The sequence below is a fragment of the Nuphar pumila genome, chromosome 6, assembly GCF_984573655.1.
Source record: "Nuphar pumila chromosome 6, dmNupPumi1.hap1.1, whole genome shotgun sequence".
NCBI classification, from domain to species: Eukaryota; Viridiplantae; Streptophyta; class Magnoliopsida; order Nymphaeales; family Nymphaeaceae; genus Nuphar; species Nuphar pumila.
In genome coordinates, this window is record NC_143254.1 from 131,274,552 (window position 1) to 131,294,606 (window position 20,055).

Genomic DNA, 20,055 nt, shown 5'->3' on the forward strand with positions numbered 1-20,055 from the left:
GAAAATGAGTGAAAGAGTGAGAAAAATACATGAAAAACTTGAAAATAAACACGAGAAAAATATATAAGAAGCATAGACCATGTGTGTGGGAAATATATAAGAAGCCCCCCCCTAGCTACGCCCCTGTATATATATATGGGTGTCAACTGCAGTGGCGGAGCCAGGAGTTTTTTGTTGGGTGGGCAGATTTTGGGTTTTGGGGACAATGCTATGGTCTTGAAGGACAATCCAATTATTCGGAGTTGTGTTGTGCACGTACATATACATACATACGTATGCATGTATATTTTTTTTTGCTTTTGGACTCCAAAAGAAAAAAGGGAAAAAGAATGTACATATCAGCAGTATATATGTACATATGCAAGCATGCACACATTTATGTATAACAACTAACAAAGCAGGATTTAAAGACTAAACAAGTAAAATTTTATTTAGAATGAAAGATGCAATAATTTAAAATTGCCATGGTATTAACATAATATAAAATATACAGACAAAAACAAACATCAATGACATAATGTTTCTGCATGGAAGCATTACCCTATTTTTGTAGCAGAACAAAAGGAAAAAAAGAAAATCTCCTATGCTTTTCAAACTCTCAGTATCAATCTTCAAAAGCTTGTCATGGTCAAGATAATCAAAATCTGGGATCAGGTACAAAAGATTATGAAAGACGAGAAAAAAAAGAATGCTTCATTCTTTTCTTTTTATTTGGTCTTTTCCTCATGTATGGAAACAATCATACTTTGTTCGTAAAATCTGGAGCCCATATTCGATTCTCATGTAGGGATCTGAAAATATTCAAGGACCTAACAGGGATGCAGATCTTACTGTAACGGGTTTTTTCGAAGGGCATTTATGTAGTCATTTTCAAAATTACAGCGAACATACAGGTCCATCGTGGAACTCTTTTTTGGAGAGGGTTACTGAATCATGAATAATGGTTTTTCATTGACTGAGCAATTCGTTTTGTTTGTGCTGTTTGGGAGGAGGAGGGTGATGAAGAACTTAATACACCAAATATACTACAAGTAGTAGTGCTATTGGACAAGCTGAAGATGATTTTCTTAAGCCTATCCCAAATTCAAAGATTAGCTTTGACATCCACTAAATTGCTTAAAAACTAAATAATTAACAGAGAAAAATAATACAAAAAAGCAAGCTAACCATGAAGACCTTGAGGCTAAAGGTCTTGCAGCAAAGATCCGCATTCTTTGACAAATCCAACTGCCACCTGAAAGAAGGAAAAGGGACAATGAAGTATCGTCACTAGACTCAATACGTACAAAAAAAAGTCACACAAGTACTGAAATAAGAAGAAGCATGCAACAGCAACAAACCTCTACACTGTCATCAGTTGGATTCTCCAAGAGCACAGTGAGCAACTCCAAAGCAATAATTTCATGAGCAACTTGTTGATTTACAAGATGAGCGATGAATTTAATTGCAGCAAGCAATAGTGGCTGCATTAAAACAGAAAGAAAAAAAAGAAGGGATTAAGCATGTGCTCCCACTCAAAATTTTAAGATAAGAAATACCATAGACTACTAAGGGATTATGTGATGCCTGACCTTATCATTCCGCTTGTATGCCCTCTTAAGACGCAGAATGATTCTCTTCAGCAGTTTACCCACTCCGGGAAATTTTGCGTTGACAACAGCAACCAAAGCAGCAAATACGTCAGTAAATCCAGGAGATGCCATTTGAGATTTCAAACACGACCTGCAGAAAAGGCCTCTTCCGCGGATCAGATTCTCGCCACTGAGAAACATGGTAGGGAGAGATAGGGCTTCATGCCACACTCTGAACTCCAAAGTTTTTTTTTTCAACAGAAACAGACCAATATAGTTTGCGGTTTCTGAGAAACCAAAGGCTTCGGTTTCTCAGAAACCGCAAACAGGGTTATCGTCGACAAGAAAAGCAAGAGAGAGGGGGTAGGGACTAGGGAGGTTACCTGAGACAGTGCGACGGCCGACTGCTAGCGATGGTCGCCGGAGATTGGTGAAGATCCGACTGACTGCGACACCGGTGCCTCGCATCGCCGGAGATTGCAGCAGAGAGGGAGAAGCTCGGAGGGGGGCACCGCCACCGCGGGTTCACCGAAGGGAGGCCGGCGGCCCAGCATAGCACAGGGGTTGCCGGCGAATGAGGTTGCCGCCTTGCCTGTGACAGAAGGGGAACGTCGGAACGGAGGGGCAGAGCTTTAGAAAAATGGTGAGGGTTTTACCCCTCGCCCCTTTTGGCAGGCTCTAGACTCATCGAGAGCCCGGGTCCCGGTCGACTCGGTTTCACGAGTCCCGATTCGACTCGGTTTCCCGAGTCATGAGTCGACTCGGTTTCAAAGTTTAGGGTGGGCGGCCGCCCACCCATGCCCACCCGTGGCTCCGCCACTGGTCAACTGGTAGGGTTTGGTTCCGACTCAAGTGATTTTTTGGTATAGTATCGAGTTTAGATCCAGGTCTAATTGGACTTATCATAAAATAAACCATACCCGGACTCAATAAGAACTACATGAACCAGACCCCCAGGCCATATCTTGTAAAATACTATTTTTATCAGTTTTATATTGAAAAATTTGGAGTCTTAGTCGACGGGTCCAGCCTTGGTTTGGTATAAAATTTCATGAACTATACCGGAATTCATGTATTAATCAGATCTTTGGGTCCAGACCCAAGTCTTCTTATTTATTACCATACCCGAACCCTATAGGGTTTGGTATAGGTTGGGTCCGGGTAAACCCGACCTATAGGCCAACGGAGGCCATGCTAGTCTGTACGAGAAGTTAGTGGACGTCACCTTGAGTTGAGACGTTGCAAATTCAAAACCCAATGGTATTAAATAACTCGTGGGGATCTAACTAACCCCAGCTAGCCTATAAAAAAAAAAATCCGACTCTATAGATGAATTCAGCAAGTCGATTATACAGGAATCAACATTTAAATCATGTTTGCTGCACAAAAAATCATCATTGTTTAAATCATAATTACTAAAAAATCATGTGCACAAATCAAATTTTAAACTGGTCATGTACATTAGGGATGGCAGTGGACACATGAAATGAGGATGGAGGTAAAAATCAAAACCTGTGGGGATAGAGGTGGGGATGGACTTATGCTTTCTCCCGCCCTGCCCCGTTCAAGTCCTCAATTCCTATCTTGATCTTTCTTTAGAGATGGCAGTGGACGGAGAGAAAACGGGGCCATGCCTTCCTTGCCCCCATTTGAACTGGGGATGGAGGGTAGGATTTTGAGACAGGGCGGGGGTGGAGACCTTGTCCCCCGCCACGGTCCACTGCCATCCCTAATGTACATCACATCTATACACCCTCGCCCTGCTCCACTGTCATCGCTAATTTACATCACATCTATAAGGTAAAGGTTAATTTGATCAAAACAACTCTCAAATAATGAGATCTCGGAGGTGAGGGATAGAGAGGGTTGACATGATGACAGGGATTACTTGGAGGGATGATTGAATACTTCCTGTTTTCAGGATATGTTTTTTTGTTTGACAGAAAATAACTCTATTTGGCTGTTTGAGCCTTGAAGCTGATGCGCCCAGTGGATTTTTCTTTTTCTTTTTCTGTTTTTTTGACAGAGAAAGCTAAGGTTAGGCAGACCCCTACCAGTAATACAACGATATCATTTGAGATTTGAACTTGCAACGTCCCAAGACAAGGTGACGTGCACTAACTTATAAGGTTTTTTTAAAAGATGTCAAATTTCTTTTATGTAAAAATATATATATATTTTAATACACTTTCAGTTACTTTGAACTTATCTTGAGTTCATACAGCACATTTTCTCTTTACCTTCCAACAATCCGAATACACTTTTAGTCTCATATGCCAACTTAATTATGGAAAGGGTAATGAAGTATGTACGGATTTGATATCTCCTTCCGGAAGTTTTTTATTTTGTTGATTTTACATTAATCTTTTTACACCATTATCGTCATTATGACAAAATTAAATTGGTTAAAAAAAAAAGACATGAAACTTGAAAGAAAAGTGAATGATTAATTTCTCACAGGTCATATTTGAGATGAGATACTTCTTGATGGACCACAAAGTTTTGGTGTGGTTGTGAGGGTGCTGACATGAAGGGGCTGGATCAAACTCCCCTGATGCATGGGTGTGTTCTTGGCTTTAAGAGGTGAGGTGGGTCACATTGGTTGTGGGGCTTTAACCGGGGTTTTTCTCATTTCGGCAAGGGTTTCTCATCATAAAAAAAATACTTCTTGATGGACCCACTATATAATAGGCTGAGCTAAGGCGACCAACTCTTTGTGCCGGGTGTGGTTTCTTCATGCTATATCAAAAAAAAAAGAAAAAAAGGTTGATGCCTTGTTGGATCATAGCAGCTGAGTTATTATACTCTGTTCCCGGTGAAAATCCCAGTTCGTGATGCGTTTGTTGGAAAGGAGATACATCCAAACATCTTATTAATATGAAAAAGCCTTTCATTGGCACGTTTGCCATGTATTCTTTTATGGCGTCAGAAACCACTTTTCATGGAAAGCTGGAGAAAGCCGGGTGGAACGCTTCTAGTTATATGAATTTCTGACTGGGAAACAGAGCCGGAAACTATAAAGGAAAAGAGAAATCCGCACTCTCCCTACGCAAACACAACCTTGAAAACCCGGGAAACCCTGAAACTTTTTCGCCTAAAGAACCATCCTGGTTGACACTAGAGCACAAATTCTCGTAGTTCCTGGGAATTCTATTACCAAGGAAAACCCGGAGAACCAGAAACCATCTTTAGATCGTTCCCCCCATACAAAAAAATCCACAATAGGATTCATCGATTGACCGCCAAACAGAGCAATCGAGCAATTCTACAAAACAAACGAAAAATTGTGGAACCACGACTTTCTTGCGGAACAAGAAAAATAATTCTTGATTAAAACCCTTCAAGATCAATAAACAATCAAACTAATTGACAAATATGTTGGATTAACCACCACGATTTACGTGGTGGTTATCCACGATGTGGATTCATCCCCACATCAGGGATGATCTCTTCCAATAAACCTGCATAGGATCAAGGGGGAACGGTTAAGCAAACCGTTTCTCCACCCTATGCCCTATATAAGAGGGTATCATGAGCGACCCTTATTAAGGAAAATACAGAAAAATCGAGAGAGAGGGTTTTCTTTCAAGTTCTTACCTCTCCATGCAGTCGATTTCCATCAAGAGGGAAGAGGTCTACTCACTGGCTGCCTAAGGGAGTCTGCACTCGTGGTGGTTGCATCCCGGTTGAGCAGAGATAACCCCTTTGGCCTGAACGACCATCATCCTTCAACAACGATCCTTCTCTGCTCCAGTTGACCCCCACCTCCGTCAATAGCAGCCGACAATGGCTGCCTCAGGTACGCAACACCTCCCCTTCAATTGTTTTGTTTAACATAGTTTTGTTGTGTTTTATCTATCTCTGCGCAGGGCTACCGCCATTAAGGGGAGGTGATCCTGGATGACCCCTACAATGGGTTATAGGCCCACACCCCACATCCGTTGCGCGGGGTGTGTTTCTAATTGTCTGACTGTGCATGTCGTCGTAGGGCGACACTGCAACTGATTGTCGTAGGGTGACAAAAAAGAAAAAAAAACAGTTTCGGGTTTTTACCTGTGGCCGTTGGGCTGCAGGAGAATCAGTCGTCACCGGTGGCTACCGCGGAGTGTTGTCGTCTTAATGGCCGGTATCTGTCTGGCGACGCAGTCGACACTAGGATTTCCCTACCATCGGGCGAGGGAAAGTTGATACGCCAGTCCACATTTTTCTGTGAGGGTCATCGGCAGGTGTGGTAGCTCTCCGACAGGCGACATCGGTCGTCGGTAGGTGACATTGGTCGTCGAAAGGTGACGTCGGTCGTCGGCAGGTAGATGGCAAAAACCTCCTTTTCAGCTTCTTTCACTGTTTTTATAAACAGAAACCCTCGGGTTTCTGTTTTTTTATTCTAAACAGTAAAATTGGGTCCAGATATTGGGTTTGATCCAGTTCATTCTGGGTCTTACTTGGATCCGGCTAGTGCCAGGTCCGACCCGGATACAGTTTCTAATCGGGTCCGACCCGGATCAAGTTAAAACTCGGTTCATACCGGGTCAGACCCGGATAAGGTTATTACCAGGTCAGACCCGAATCTGGACAGTAATCGGGTCAGACCCAGATCCAGTTATGTCTGACTCGAATCCGGTTATTACCAAGTCTGACCCGGATCCGGTTATTACCAAGTCTGACCCGGATCCAGTTAATACCAGGTCAGACCCAAATCTGGTTAATGTCGGGTCCGTCCCAGATCCAGTTCAAGTCGGGTCCGACCCGGATCCAGTTCAAGACGGGTCTAACCCAGATCCAGTTCAAAGTCGGGTCTGACTTCGATCCAGTTTGAACTGGTTCTGACCCGGATCCAGTAGGGTTCAGACACTATTTGGCCTAAACCAGATCAGGGACTGATTCGACCCCTTTCGAGACCGGTTCAGAGTCATTTTTGACTGGTTCCTTTCAGTTTCTCACTGGTTCCAAAATTTTAAGACCCTATTTTCATAAATATAAGAAAATACAAGCATTTTGGCATACGGTTATAGGGTTTTTATGAACCTTTGTTCATACTTGACATTGATTCATAAGGTTCAAAACAGGTTCGAACCCTTGGATAACCTGTTCGGAGTTGTTTCAGACCAATTCAGAGTACTTTCAGACCGGTTCCTGCTTAAGGACCCAAAGTTTTACCCATTTAAGCATGTTTTTGTTATTGTTCATACATTTATTTGAAATTATGCATGCGTAAATGATTGTTTAGTATTGGCATTAAGGATAGTTAAATGACTTAGTGTATTCACGTCACCAAAGTAACCGAATACAGGTATGTCGTCAAAGAATTTCAACACGATCATACAGTTTAAGCCGATATTAACATTGTACTTAGATTCATGAAACGATAAAAGACCCAAATGTAGTTTTATCGTGTTTGGAATTTAAATAGGGTGGAATAAGATAAATGTGTGGAGATACATCAGACATGTGTATCCAAAAGTATCTTGTGTCGATGGTCTAACTTCACAAGAACCTTAGTTTTACCGAATATGGTCGATACTCAAAGTGGTTTTGCATGTCGAAGCTCTTACCAAAGTAGGACTCTGATGCCCCCTTCACTCGCATGAAAATAAGCATATTAAGGGCCTTTATTCATTTATTTTTCATTAAAGTTTTAGTCTCGTACGAATGCTTCTTAATACATGTCGTTTATCGTGCAGTTTCTAGTTTTTTTATTTTACATGGCTCTAGCTGTATACCTTTTCTAGATAGATCGAATTTTAGTGATTGAAAAGATATTGTACTTTTTGCATTAGGGTATAGAGATCTGGATCTGACCCTAAGGATAGAAGAATATGCCACTCTAACTTATCAAAGCACCATTGATCAAAAGACTGCTTTTGAGAAGTGGGAGCGCTCGAATAGACTTAGCCTGTTGTTTTTGCAATCTAAGGTGGCTAAGAATATTCGTAGTGTTATACCACACTGCAGGACAATTAGAGAGTTTTAAGTGCTATTGAAGCACAATTTGTGAGTTTAAAAAAGGCCAGCGCCAGTACCCTGATGTATAAACTCATATCTATGAAATATACTAGAGGAGAAAACATTCGCCAACACACTTTGGAGATGAGAAACATAGCGTCTCAACTGAATGACATGAAGTTGACCATCCCTAATTCTTTTCAAGTGCATTTACTTATAGCGTCCTTACCCATGGAGTACGGACCTTTCAAAATCTCTTACGGTACACATAATGATGAATGTACGTTCAATGAACTTATATTCAAGTGTTTTGAAGAAGAAGAGAGGTTGAAATGGGAGGTGCAGAGTGCACATATGGCTTCTCATGCACCCAAGATAAGACCGAAAAAGAATGCATTTAAGAGAAATGTTAGGAAGTAACCAGCAGGGGATAAGACATCCCAAGGCAAACTATTTGTTGTTGCTCCCATAAAGTATTTCTTTTGCAAGAAGAAGGGACACAGGAAAGCAGATTGCATAAAGCACAAAAGGTAGTTGAAAAATAAAGGTAATTTGTCATATGTTTCTCATGAATATAATTTATTACAAATTCTTGAAAATAGCTGATTGATTGATTCTGGTGCTACTGTTCATATTTCTAACTGTCAACAATTGTTCATGAGCAGAAGGGAACCAACAATGCATGAGAAGAACATCTATTTGGGAAACAAGCTGCGTTCATATGTGAAGGGTGTTGGAATCTGCATGATTACTCTAGATACAGGTATAATTTCAGATCTTCATGATGTCTTTTATATTTCATTATATAGTAGAAACTTAATATCAATTTTGAAATTAGATAAATTTGGATATTGTTTTAAGTTTAAAATTTTTAAATTGTTCATTTATAGAAATTCAATTGAAATTGCTTCTGCATCAGTTTATGATGGTTTGTATAGATTGAACGTAAAGTTCCAAACTCAGAAGTCCTTGACTTCTGAATACGTATTGGTTGAAAATAAACGTAGCTTGATAAATGATAAATCTTACATGCTTTGGCATCGAAGGTTGGGTCATATCTCTGAAAAAAGAATAAAGAGACTCGTAAATGAAGGGATCTTGAAATCTCTAGATTTTACCGACAATGACCCATGTGTTGATTGCATAAAGGCTAAGCATATAAACACATATAAAGAGGGTGTCAAACGCAGTAGTGGGATATTAGAGATAGTCCATACGGATGCATATGGACCGTTTACGCTCTGTTACATAGGCGAGAAATATTTTGTCACCTTTATTGATGACTATTCACGGTATATGTATCTCTACTTGATTTTTGAAAAATTTGATGTTTTTCAGATGTTTAAAGAAATTAAGAAAGAAGTAGAGAAACAAATCGATAAAGTTAATAAAATAGTCATGTCTGATAGAGGTGGCAAATATTATGGTAGGTTTACTGAGATGGGGCAAAGGGAAGGACCATTAACGTGATTTCTAAAAGAGGAAGGCATTGTGACTCAGTATACCATGCATGATAGTGCCTACCAGAATGGTGTAGCTAAAAGGAGAAATCGTATACATAGAAAAATGGTCAGAGCAATGTTGAATTATTCAACACTTTTCATGAAGTTGTGGGGTGAAGCCTTAAGGACAATTGTGCATATTTTAAATAAGGTACCTACAAAATTTGTGCCTGAAACTCCTTACGAGTTGTGGACTGGTAGGAAACCATCTTTATCTTTTATGCACATATGGGGATGTCCTGCAGAGGCTAAGTTGTATAACCCCCACATTAAAGTCTTTGATCCAAGAACAACCAGTGGATATTTCATTGGTTATCCAGAAAGATCAAAAGGGTACAGGTTTTATTGCCCATCTCACTCACCACATATTGTTGAAACGGATAAGGCTGAATTCCTAGAAGATGGTTCAGTAGGATTAATTGCACTTCAAAACCTTGGTTTTGAGGAAGTACATGATCTAGTTTCGTCACCTATTAAGGAAAACACTGAAAGATACCACATCATTATTTCTAATGATGATGTGGTTGATCGTTCGGTTGTTTATGCACAAATCCAAAGTGAACTTATTATGGACAATGCGGTAAAGCACAAACAGGATGATCAGGTTCAATCTGAACCTAAAGAACGACCTGTTTGGAGATTCACAAGGATTAGGAGATCTGCCATACATCCTGATTATGTGGTGTACCTTCAGGAGCTTGGTAATTTCATAGATATGGATGCTGACCCGTTGACTTTTATGGAAGTTGTGAAAAACAAACAATCTACACACTGGATAGAAGCCATGAAAGAAGAGTTAGACTATATAGCTAAAAATCAAGTGTGAGATCTTGTCAAGTTACCCAAGGGAGTAAAGCCCGCAGAGTGTAAATAGGTCTTTAAGACCAAGAAGGACTCCAAAGGTAACATAAAGAGACATCAAGCAAGATTGGTTGCTAAAGGATTCACCCAAATAGAGGGCATTGACTACAATGAGACATTTTCTCCTGTCTCAACTAAAGAGTCAATGAGGATAATTTTGGCCCTTGTAGCTCATTATGACTTGAAGTTACACCAGATGGATGTGAAAACAACGTTTCTCAACGGGGATCTGAATGAAGAGGTATATATGGATCAACCTTTTGGTTTATCTGAAAATGATTCTCTGGTTTACAAACTCAACAAATCAATATATGGACTTAAACATGCCTCCCGACAGTGGTATATTAAATTTTCCCAAGTAATTGTGACTTTCAAGTTTACATAAAACATTATTGATCAATGTATATACCTTAAGGAAAGTGAGAGTAAGTTCATTATATTGATGTTGTATGTGGATGACATTTTACTTACAACTAACGATATAAAGTTGCTTTCAGAGAAAAAACAATTTCGTGCATCACATTTTGATATGATAGATATGGATGAGGCTGCTTATGTTCTTGGCATTAAGATCCGTCGAGACAGAGCAAAAGGTTTTTTAGGCCTCTCCAAGAGATCGTATATAGATAAGGTGTTAAATCGATATGGGATGGAAAATTACTCTCCTAGTTCAACACCCATATCAAACGGTGACAAGTTGAGCCTAAAGGATTGTTCACAGGACGATATTGATAAAACACAGATGAGTGCTTATCCATATGCATCAGTTGTTGGCAGCTTGCAGTATGTGCGGACATGTTCTCGATCAGATATTTCTTTTGCAGTAAGAGTGCTTGGCAAATTTCAGTCTAACCTAGGTTTACTCTATTAGAAGGTTGCCAAGAAAGTCTTGCAGTACTTGCAAGGGACAAAAGACTATATGTTGACGTATCATAAAGTTGATCACCTCGAGGTCATTGGCTACTCAGATGCGGACTTAGGAGGATGCCTTGATAGTAGAAAATCTACTACTAGGTACATCTTCTTACTTTTTGATGCACGATCTCTTGGAGGAGTGGGAAGTAGACGACTACTGCTGCCCACACCATGGAGGCAGAATTCATAGCATTGTACAAGACTACGTCGCAGGCTATATGGTTAAAGAATTTTATATCACAATTAAAGCTGGTCGATTCTATTGAGAAGCCACTAAAGGTCTACTTTGATAATGAAGATGCAGTGTCCTTTTCGAACAACAACAAAAGTACTACGTCATGTAAGCATATGAAATTGAAGTATTTTATTGTTAAAGAAAGGACGAAAAATCATTTAGTGCATATTGTTAATATTGGTACCAAAGAGATGATCATTGATCCTCTTACTAAAGGGCTAGCACCGGGATTATATTCCGAACATGTAATGAGGATGATCTTGTTAAACTCTTTTTGACATATGCATATAAATAAAGTGATCACTTTCAGTTCATGATTCTCATTATTTTTGTTGTTAATCTCATAAGAATTAGAGATTCAACTAAGGACCTATAGAATAGAATAAAAAGACCATTTTATTCATCAAGTTTTTCCCATAAGGTTTCCTAGTTAAAAGGTTTAGCGTCGGATCAAGTGGAAGAATGTTATATTAACCACCACGATTTACATGGTGGTTATCCACGATGTGGACTCATCCCCACATCAGGGATGATCTCTTTCGATAAACCTGCATAGGATCAAGGGGGAACGGTTAAGCAAACTATTTCCCCACCCTATGCCCTATATAAGAGGGTATCATGAGTGACCATCATTAAGGGAAATATAGAGAAATTGAGAGAGAGGGTTTTCTTCCAAGTTCTTTCCTCTCTATAGGTCTACTCTCCGTCTGCCTAAGGGAGTCTGCGCTCGTGGTGGTTGTAGTCCGGCTGAGCGAAGATAACCCCTTTGGCCTAAACGACCATCATCCTCCGGCAACGATCCTTCTTTGCTTCAATCGACCCCCACCTCCGTCAATAGCAGCCGACAATGGCTGCCTCAAGTATGAGGCACCTCCCCTTAGTTGTTTTGTTTAACACAGTTTTGTTGTGTTTTCTCTGTCTCAGCGCAGGGCCACCGCCATTAAGGGGAGGCGAGCTTGAACGACCCTTACAATATATTCTTGAGCATCCACTTTGGAAGCCCAGTATTACAGAACCACCTTAACAATCAAAGAATTCTCCTAACAAACTACGATGACCGCGATGGAAGCGAGAAAGAGGAAGAAAAAAATCAATGCTAGACTATGGTTTCAAAGCAATTCAATCTGTCGAACTCCAGCGCGAGCTTCGGTCGTGTGACCGCCGGTGCCAGCCACCTCCTCGCGTCCGCCTTCATGTTTTCCACCCCAACCTTCTGTCTCTCCATCGGATCGCTGCAGCTGCGTTGGTTTCCAGTAAAGTAGGCGCTGATCACCGTCACGGCTTCAGAAAGAGAAGGAAAGTGACTGCCGACAGGCATCTAGGAAAACAAGCAAGAGGAGCAGAACGAAATCAAAGAAACAAAAATCGAGAAATTTGAGAGCTCAATTGTCGACGAAACAGAGAAGAGCTCGAGTATTTATTGGGAGCGAGGGAAGGGAAGGTGCGTGAGGAAGTAGGTTTCTCGACCGAATCGGTCATCGTTGGTCAAATCTCACTTCTTCGCGATTGCTTTTTCCTTCTTCTTTTTCTTTCTTTATCCCATTTTTGTCATAATTTACTGGACTTTGTGGACTCTTCTTGAATTTCCTTGAAGCCTCCTGTGGTTTTGATTTTTATCTAGAAATATTTGGGTCGCTTTCCACGTCGTGTGGGGACCGGTTCTTTGTGACTTTTCCTAGGGCTGTCAATGGGTCGGGTTTGTGTGAAGTACCCTTCTCGAATTGAACCGAACCTGAATTAGGGTTGTCAATGTGTTGGGTTTGTGTCGGCTACTCTCAAGTCAATTCGAACCTAAATTTTAGGGCATGGGTATAAAAGTACTTACCCGAATAATATTTTGGTCAACCCGAACCTGACCGGAGCATTTTATGGGTTGGGTTTGGATTATGATTTATGCCTTGTCCCAACTCAGTTTTTTTCGGAATCTTCGACCCTACCCTATTGTTTTATATGTATTTTTAGTAAAAGTAAACTTATGAAATTATACAAGTCCAGGTTCGAGATTTTATTTTTGTGACCCGGAGAAACCCGAACCCAATAATTTGTTATGGGTCGACCCATTGACAGCCCTCCTAATTCTCCAAGTATGAACTATAGTAGGGATGCCAAGATCAAATTTTAGCCTATATCCGGCCAAAACAGGATCCGTTTAGTCGGACTTGGTAAGCCAAAACCATATTTAAAATTGGATGTGGATAAGGTTTTGATTTTATGTTACTGAACCCGACGAATATAGATATTTGATGGATATCTGAACCTAATTATATGTAAAAAAAAACAGATATGGTATGAGGTTTTCAACATTCCAATTTGAATCTAAATCCAAACCCATTTAGCCAACACCCGATTAGTTGGAACAGGTATTCATCACGTCCATCCTAAATCCAAACCGTTTACATCTCTAACTTTACACCTGTCAACTGATCAAGTATGACCCGATTTCAACCAGGATTCAATCCACAAGTTTAGTAATTAATGAAATGGATCCAATTAACTATTCAGGTTGGTTCTACAGGGTTTGAGTAGTAATATGGATCTGGGTATGGTTTATGCAATTTCATACCAAACCCGAGATCAACCCTAATGTAAAATGAATAAAACGTATTTTTTTTGTCCCGTTTATGTTATCCATGTCTGGATATTAGGATAGTTATGCATATGATAGGTCCAGTCAGACCCGGTATCAGCACTCCATAGTCATCCAGAGACCCACCTAAGTCCGGTGTAAGTCCAACCCATCGACAAACCTAAGTATGGTCATAAAAAACTTGAATAACTTTAATCCTCTCGAATCTCATCCAGAAATCCTCGACAGGTAATCCGATTTCTACCTGCTGGAGTTGGGCTGGGTTAGGCCGGTTCTTTACTTTTCTAATGCCTCTCAGTGGGTCAGGTTTGCGTCAAGTGCTTGACCCAGTTTGAACCCAATATTCGGGTACGGGCATAAAAATGTTGTCTCAAATATTATCTGGGTGGAACCAAAACCTACCCAATAAGTAACACATGGATCTAGCTTCAACTTTGGCTTTTGATTTTTGTTGGATCCTTACCAAACTGAATGAGTTTTGTGGTCCGATCCAATTGAGTTAGTGTGTAAGGCTGTTAGGTTCCTTTGGGTGAACGCCTTTGAAGGTTCCTTTTAGAAATTTGCCTTTGAAGGTTGTGGGGCCCCACCCCGGGTTTTTCTCACTTTGGCAAGGGTTCCTCATCGTCAAAAATAAATATTTTTAATATTTTGATAATTTTCTCTATATTTTCAAAATCCTGATAGAATTTAAAAAATACAATGTTTTTTTATATTTTTAATGATAAAATATCATATTTTTATCATGATATTATGCCAATACTAACTCTTTATGTAATTTAAAATTATTTATCTAAAAATTTATGTATATCGATATTTTTCTAAGGTTTTTTGAAGAAACAAATATTTTGATTTAAGAAGTTTCCCTGTCAAGAAAATCATGATATCGATATTTGTGGAATACATACAGAAATAGCCACCATCTCTTTCTTTGGAGAAATTTGCCTTTGCGATTAAAATTTATTGTTGACAGGGCTGGCAAACAAGATGGGCTTGTTCTTGTGGTAGAGGTCAAGCTCTTGGCATGCCCAAATTAAATGAGCCAGCTCAAGCAGACTCATTCACAAAAAAAAAAATATGCAATTTCAAGATTGAAAATAATAGAATTTGAACTTTAAACCTACTGAGCCAAGCTCAAACTAGCATATTTACAAAATAAAAACATTTGTACATTTTTTTTTACTAGTTAATTATCCTATACAAGTCCAACCAGGTTGTACACTTACTATTCATGTTCAGCTTGTCAAGCCTATTTCACGAGTTCGAACAAGCGCTTTACTAAGCTAACAAAGCTAAACCAAGAACGGATCATCTTGTTTCTTACTTGAACACTCACTATTCGTGTTTCACTTGACAAGCCTACTTCACAAGCTCAAACAAGCTCTTTGAAAAACAAGCACAAAGTTGAACCATAAACAACTTATCATGTTTCTTAGCACAAACACTACAAAAAAGTCCACCTTTACTAGCACAAAAATCACGCCAGTAAATGATAAACCACAGTGGTCCAACAAGCAAATACTTGGCAACAACAATTAATATTTGCATTAAAGATCCAATCGACCATGTGACATCGCTCAACGGCCAAGTTTATTGTTAATTCAGGTAGCTATAAGTCATGATCAATCAATGTGGCTACCCGAGTTAAAATCTTATGCTAAATCTTGAATATGATGAGATTGTTCTATAAAATCGTTTGATTGAATGAATCAAGATGGATCTTCCCTCAAACTTTAAAATATTGATGATTGAGGAGAACAATTGAAGCTCTGATGCCAAATTGATGCAGTGATTAGGAGGATCGCTCTCGAACCCTGCATGAATCAACACCCTAATGCAGCTATGAAACTAAAAAAATATGAAAAACAAAAAATTAACATGAAGTAGATCTCCTTGTGTTATTATTTCTGACACAATTGAAATAAAAAAATGGCTATGACCAAAAGAGAAATATTATCAAATTTATTAAATAGTTTAGGCCATGGTTAGGCTTGTTTTAATTTATATTTAATATTTATTGACAGTGGAGATGTTCTTATCTAGGTTCATCCACATATTTACTTGCCTTATTGTTGAACCAAGTAACCGGCCTTGGTGTTAAATATTGAAAGATCTAGCAATACTTCTATACTCACAATCATTCAACACAATTTTACAAAAAGCATTCTAGTGGGTTATGCATAAATTGACAATCAAGAGAAATGTTGAGTTTGCGCATGCAGAGGTGATAGAGGTTTGTGCAGACCTCTGTGTATGTGTTCATGCATATGCTTTTGTGTCTGTCTTTAACACTAAATGGAGTACAAAAGGTAATGTAATGAGTTAGTTCTTACACAAATGACCTAGTAATTTTTTGAGATGACTATTATGCTCTTTTAGTGGTGCATTAATATTTATAAATTAGTTTTTTAGGTTTTATTTATTTATTTTTTAGTAAATGATTTGATGTTTTGTTCATGTCAAATATTTTACAGAAAAATAGAAAAACATGTCATCACAAGAAGAAAGATATGTTGCAAAAGGAAAGGAACCAATGGATCAAGAAAAGATTATATGCCTATTTTCAAGGTAGAATTCTTCAGATATACAAAATATTTTTACTCAAATGTTTGCAGTTGTTCATAGGGCCCAAAATAAGATACATGAAACAACCAAAACACAAGCATAACAAGATGAGTATATGGGCATTGAAGATGATGCGAAAAGAAAAAGAACGAAAATGTCATCTATATGAGATCACTTCGCAGAGTTTACAAATAGTAAGGGTTTGAAGAAGATGAAGTGTAAGTATTGTACTACTATTTCATTGTGTAATAAAGATGAATGTACAACAACTATGTTGGGGCATTATAAGAAGACATGTAGAGGATGTATTGCCAAGAAAAAACAATCATTATTGTCTTTTGTTGAATATAAATAAGAAAAAACTCCATATTTGAATATTGCAAGTCAAAAGTTTAAGATGAAAGTTGCAAGAAAACTCGTAGCAACAATGATTGTGGAACATGAATATAATTTTTGAATGGTAGAACATGGTGGATTTAATAGAGTATTGTAGTACTATAATCTAAAGCATGAACCTATATCTCATATTACCATTAAAAGGAATATTATGAAATTATATGAGGAAGAAAAAATAAAGTTGAAGAAAATTTTTAGTGACAGAGATAAGATATGTCTCACTATAGATTTGCAGACTTCTTGTCAAACTATCTCGTATTTGTGTTTGACTGCTCACTACATTGATAAAGATTGAAAGTTACAAAAATGTATAATTAGCTTCAATAAAGTAGAACCGTTTCCCAGTGAAAATTTTCTATCCACTATCATTCTTAAGAGTTATAGTGAGTGGGACATTAAGAAAAAAATTGATCATAACATTAGACAATGCATCTAGCAATGATGTGCTTGTGAGGACAATCCAAAAGAATATGGAGAAAAGTGGTTCAATTTTGTTTTATGATGACAAACTATTTCATGTAAGATGTTGTGCACACATTTTTAACTTAATGGTGCAAGACGGTCTTCAAAAAATTAAGAAACAAATTCATTTTGTTAGAGGGAGCATCAAGTATTTGAAGGGTTTTTTCATCAAGACTTTATAATTTTTGACTTGTAGCAAATGAATTAGATATTTATACCTCAAAGTAGTTGTTTTTGGATGCTCCCAATAGATAAAATTCTACATTCATCATATTATAGTGTGCCTTGATATACAAAGACATTTTTGCTCGTTATAAGGTGAACGATCCAAACTTCTGTTGGGTGATTGAAGACGAAGATTGAGATAAGGTTAAGGGCATATGTGATTTTCTTGAAGTTTTTTATAATGTTACTTGTATTTTCTCTTAAACACGTTGCCTAACCTCAAACTTATTTTTTCTTGAGATTGCAAAGATCACATCATATTTTTTAGAGTTTTAAGTTTTTGCATAGAATTTGCTTGCAACAGGAAATAAAGTGGGTGGGTTGCTGTCATAACAAAAATCCCAACCTTTTCTTTTAAAAGAGCCTAAATATATGGGCCATGTTCTTATGACTATTAATTCTGATAACAGACAATTCTTTACATGAGAGTTCAATGGATGTTACTACATTTTCAAGTGCTAATAATATTTTTTCTTTCTCACTTGTGAAGCTAACTCAAAGCGGTTTACTGTTCTTTACAATCCCTAGATCTATACATGTTCAAAACATTGCCATTTTATCTGCCATCTAACAAGGAGCCAAAATAAGTATTCTCTAGTTGAGTTTCAAGGTACCACTCACTGAATGTCCTATTGTCCACATCTGACTAAACAACAAACAGGTTTGAAAGAAATTACACCACAAAATTTGAATCACATCTTCTGCACAATAACATGAAACCATTGGCAAGATCAATGTGAACCCTCTACATTAGCGAAAAAAAGACAAGGCCCTATGATGTTGGCCTTATCAAGAACAATCCAGATTGGGTTCTGGACCACATAAGCCTATTACAGCTCCCAACATTATACATTTGTGCATGTAATGCACCTGTGTGTGTGCATTACAGCATCCCTCATCAAGTTCTTGCCTTGTTTGCATAAAAGTGCCACCTCTTGACCTAGCTTGTTTCTTTCTTGGTTGACTCATTTAATGTACTTGCAGGTTCCAAATTATTCTCTATTCATGTTTGGTTGCAGGACACAAGTTTTTGTTTACATCACTTGCTACCAGGCATTTGAGATTTTGCATCTTCCTATTTCTTGAAAGTTGAGAAGACTTTTTTAGTTGCAGATATTTCTTTTTTACATGTTATTAGACAAAACTGCTCTATGAAATGAGTGAGAAGGCTGCAAATGATATTTTCAGATTGAATGATATAGTTCATGAATTCAAGGCTTTGGATGTGAAATTTTCTTTGTATCATTTTTTTTTCTAACTTGATTATCTGTTGTAGTGTTTTCTTGCTGAAGGTTTTCCAACCCCTTGAACTCATATACATTCTTGATTTTGTTTTATTCTCCTCTTGTTAAAGATTTTCATTTATTTTTTTATTTTACAAGTTTGCTGCACATGTAAAACCTCCTAATGCTCAAGGATAAAACTTATCTTTATTGTCCATCCAGGTAAAGAATACTTATTTTTTTGCTCTTTTGCTTAAACATGTTTTTTTTTTGTCCAAACTTCACCAAAATTAGCAGAAACTATGTAATGCGTCGTATTGGGCTTTTGTGCTCTTTGGTTTACATATTATTTTTCTTGTATAAACTTCACCAAAATTAGCAGAAACTATGTAATGTGTTGGGCTTTTGTGCTCTTTTGCTTAAACAATGTTTTTCTTGTACAAACTTCACCAAAATTAGCATAAACAATGTAATGTGTTGGGTTCTTGTTCTCTATTACAACTCATTTGAGATTGTCTTTTCATTTTTATAGAGAATGCAAAACTCATTTGAGTGCAACAATAGTCCCAATCGAATGGATTAAAAATGATTTTTTGAGCTTGTACTGAGCTCGAGCTAGCTCGGTTCATTTTGCCCATGATGAGCTAAACGAGCCCAGCTCAGCTCGGCTCAAAACTCAGCACAAGCCGAGCTTGAACACCGTAGTTCAGGCTCAAACCGAGCTTGAGTCGAGCCTAAAGACCAAGTTAAGTGAGCGAGCCGCGCTCGACCAAGCTCGGCTTGTGTGCATCCCTACTTGTGATATGTTTTTTGGGTGGTCTTTTTACCATATTTAACCTGGGGAACCTTGTGGCCAGGTCTGGAGACATAGTCGTCATCCCTGCTATTATCAGTAAAACTCTAGGACTGAGTACCTTCACCCCCAGGGCCTATGCTCGCTTCGATTTACACAAGGTGGGTAGCACCCATAAGAATTCAACCCTGCCTATATGACAGTCGAAACCCGCTTCAACTATATCTGTCTTCAACGATAAGTTCAAGTGTAGCTGGGGATGAGTTAAAGCAACTCCGCTTCACTCATCCCCTATGTCACACCCATCGTCTGAGATCTCATTGATGCAAGTTGTTTTGATCGAATCTGACCTCATAAATAGATTTGACATGGTAAATTTGATAGAAATCAACCCCTGGATCGATTGCATTTCTTTTTTACAAAAATAGTATTTTTTAAATCAACAAATTTTAGTATTTTTATACTTGTTGATTTTTTAGTCATCAGAAAGTCCTATGCACAAGGCAGATAATTCTGGCCATTCAAATGCTAATACTCACTAAATGAATCTTGTACAGATCACATCTATGATGTCGGATTTAATCGAAACAACTTGCATTAATGAAATCCCAATATGGGGTATGACTACGGGTGTCAACGGGTCAGGTTTACCCATACCCAACCCAGATCAAACGCTATAGGGTCCGGGTATGATGACAAATAAGAAGACTCGGGTCTGGACCGAAAGGTCCGATTAATACATGGATCCAGGTACAGTTTGTGAAATTTTATACCAGACCC

General features: G+C 38.4%; 1 protein-coding gene across 1 annotated transcript; it reads right to left on the reverse strand.

The window, feature by feature from the left end:
* Positions 1-1,129: 1,129 nt before the first annotated feature.
* LOC149836261 (uncharacterized) lies at positions 1,130-2,006 on the reverse strand. The gene is made up of 4 exons (XM_090010871.1): positions 1,955-2,006; positions 1,572-1,722; positions 1,341-1,463; positions 1,130-1,234 (listed from the first exon to the last, which is right to left on the reverse strand). Exons 2-4 carry the CDS (start codon positions 1,701-1,703, stop codon positions 1,184-1,186), a joined length of 306 nt encoding a protein of 101 aa, XP_089866997.1. The 5' UTR covers positions 1,704-1,722; positions 1,955-2,006; the 3' UTR covers positions 1,130-1,183.
* Between the last annotated feature and the right edge of the window lie 18,049 nt (positions 2,007-20,055).